Source organism: Penaeus chinensis, chromosome 19 (genome assembly GCF_019202785.1).
Source record: "Penaeus chinensis breed Huanghai No. 1 chromosome 19, ASM1920278v2, whole genome shotgun sequence".
Taxonomy (NCBI): Eukaryota; Metazoa; Arthropoda; class Malacostraca; order Decapoda; family Penaeidae; genus Penaeus; species Penaeus chinensis.
In genome coordinates, this window is record NC_061837.1 from 4,533,446 (window position 1) to 4,535,945 (window position 2,500).

Here is a 2,500-nt window from a genome sequence, read left to right on the forward strand (position 1 = left end):
ATTTTTTTTCTGCAATATGACTGTACATCTCTGTATAGCTCCCTTGGAAACTAAATCATGTATTCTAAAGCTATAGGACTGTGAATAAACAGAAGAAATATCAAATTACAGTGAACAAAGAAAGGAGAAATAGGAAAAGAAGATGAAGATGAGAGCAAAAATATGCAATCACTTACTATCTAAATAATAAGTGAATGGCAAAAAAATAATGATAAAAAAGAATTGAAAAAATATCAATCAATCAATCATAGGGACCAAGAAATGCAGTAATTAGGGTGTTTTCTCTCTCTCTCCTGTGTCATCACTTGGGTCCCACTCATTTCGCAGCTCAGATGACACTTCGGTGAAGATCGTGTCCCACTTCCACACAACGTCAGGCTGAAAGTTTGATAACAGAAATAGAATCTTAATAAATCAGTTTTAAAGAGATACTGATATGACAGACAGATGGGTAAATGTTGAAGTTTTAATAAAGTATCTTATTAACCACTATACTTCCTGAGACTCTTACCTCTCTGATATCTGACTCATTTGACAGGCAGTTGGTTAACTGCCTCAGGTCAATGTCATCAAGAGTTGAAAAGGCTGCATGACGCAACAAGTCTGAATCTAGCTCCTTGTATGTTGCAACTCGGTTGACAGCCACACTGAAATTGGATTTTTAAAAGGTTACTAATTGAACTGAAAAGTATGAACTTTATTGTGTATATTTCTTGTTAACATAAAGTAAGAGAGGATTTTCATAATGCCAATCATGATATTCTTGTTTTTTTAATTATCTCTTCCTTATAGGGAACTGTATTTGATGTAGTGCCGATTATAACAGTCTTTGGGATACCATATGATAAATTCACAGTTACTTTACTATTCAAAGCATAAACAGAGATACATGTACTGATATAGAAACTGAAATTAAATATATTTTCATTTAATCTAAATGTCAAAAGATGCTTTGCACTAATCATTGCATTAAGTGAGAATCAGTACAACTCATACAGACAGTAGTATCCCTACAGTTCACAACTAATTCAAAATAACTCGTACCTAAAGGCAGAAGAATCAGTACAAATTTCATAGCTACCTTGGTGCCTGGGCAATCTGTTGGGTAAAGTCTTCCTCTACAACTTCATCCAGATCAGGAATAATTGGTATTTCTGGAAATACAAAAATTTTCAAAATATTTGACAACAAAGTAACATAAGTACCTTATATGATACCAAATTGAGCATTTGTAGAATTTGTGATCTAGTAAGTCAAAATAAAAATTTTGCTCATTAACGTTTCATTATTCTATATTGTGAAAATTGTGATGCAGAAAAAAAATCAAAACTATTCCAGAACATCACACCTGTGTCTGAGTCTGAATCTTGTTGAAATCTCTTGTCCTCCAGAGGAGGCCCAAAGTCTCTGAAAGAAGATAAACTTTTTTAGGTTGTGTATTAAATATGATGCAAATAATCCGATGTACAAAGGAACCCTTAATAATGTCTAAAATGTATAACCAAAGTAAGAAAAAAAAGCAGATATTAAAAGGTAATGTGAGAAGATTGCTGTTAGTTGCAACTCACCCTGTTTTAGCAGAGCTTGCCCAGCCCCCTGCTCGTCTCCCCGCTGGTGGTCCTGAAGTTGGAGCCACATGCTGAGAAATAAAAGAAAATTATATATCAACATGGTTTTTGATGAAAGCTGGTGAGCAAGGGGCAGTTGAGAATGAACAATGTGCCCTGGGTTTTCATTCATTTTCATCTTACAATGTGCAAATCACTAACTATATTCTTCACCTCTTCATGATTAATAACATCCTTCACATCATGGCTAAACCATCACTCATATTGGGATGATGTTTCTTCAGCTGAACCTGCTCAAACGTGTCTGCCTTAAAAAGTTGCTCACTTGTTTGGCCTTGAACAAATGAGTGAACAACTTGTTTGGTACATCCACAGGAGCAAGATATATGGGTAGTGTCATAAGCAGTATTAATATTGCAGTAACACAGCACAACCAATATCAAACACCTTGAAGTTAAACTTTCGGTAGAGTTACAGAAAAAGTAACAAGGTTTGTATATGCATATACATTACTTCAAAACAGAAAGACAGCTGAATACTGTAATTTTTTTTTCTGCTCACTTACCTGTGGTGATGCTGCATTACTTGTAACAGGAGAAGCAAATAAGTCATCTGGAACACCTAATGAGTCTGGCCCTGAGTTTCCCGCAGCTCTTCTACCCTTTCTTGGAGAAGTCTATTGGAGAGAGATGTTACTTTAAGGCATCATTCTGTATCACTATTACACTCAAGGCAAATAATACATGAAAGTGAGAAAAAAAAGGAATCTAAGAAACATCTATATACTTCAAAATACAAATGAAAAACAACATTACTTGACACACAAGTATGAGTGAAAAGACAATAAAATTAGAAACAATTAAGTTTCACCCAACCATCTTTTGTAAGGCAAATAACATGCAAATCTAGAGTGAATAAATGTAAGAAACTTA

General features: G+C 34.4%; 1 protein-coding gene across 1 annotated transcript in view; it reads right to left on the minus strand.

Annotated features, from left to right (window-relative positions):
- Nucleotides 1-2,500, minus strand: part of LOC125035222 (intraflagellar transport protein 43 homolog) — a 3,852-nt gene that overhangs the window by 889 nt on the left and 463 nt on the right. The window contains exons 2-7 of the mRNA XM_047627479.1: nucleotides 2,134-2,244; nucleotides 1,569-1,639; nucleotides 1,349-1,407; nucleotides 1,082-1,154; nucleotides 512-647; nucleotides 1-378 (exon numbers count right to left, since the gene is read on the minus strand). The exon at nucleotides 1-378 is cut by the window's left edge and continues 889 nt beyond it. Of these exons, the coding sequence (XP_047483435.1) occupies nucleotides 271-378; nucleotides 512-647; nucleotides 1,082-1,154; nucleotides 1,349-1,407; nucleotides 1,569-1,639; nucleotides 2,134-2,244 (558 nt within the window). The 3' untranslated portion in view covers nucleotides 1-270. The remainder of the gene's footprint in view (nucleotides 379-511; nucleotides 648-1,081; nucleotides 1,155-1,348; nucleotides 1,408-1,568; nucleotides 1,640-2,133; nucleotides 2,245-2,500) is intronic.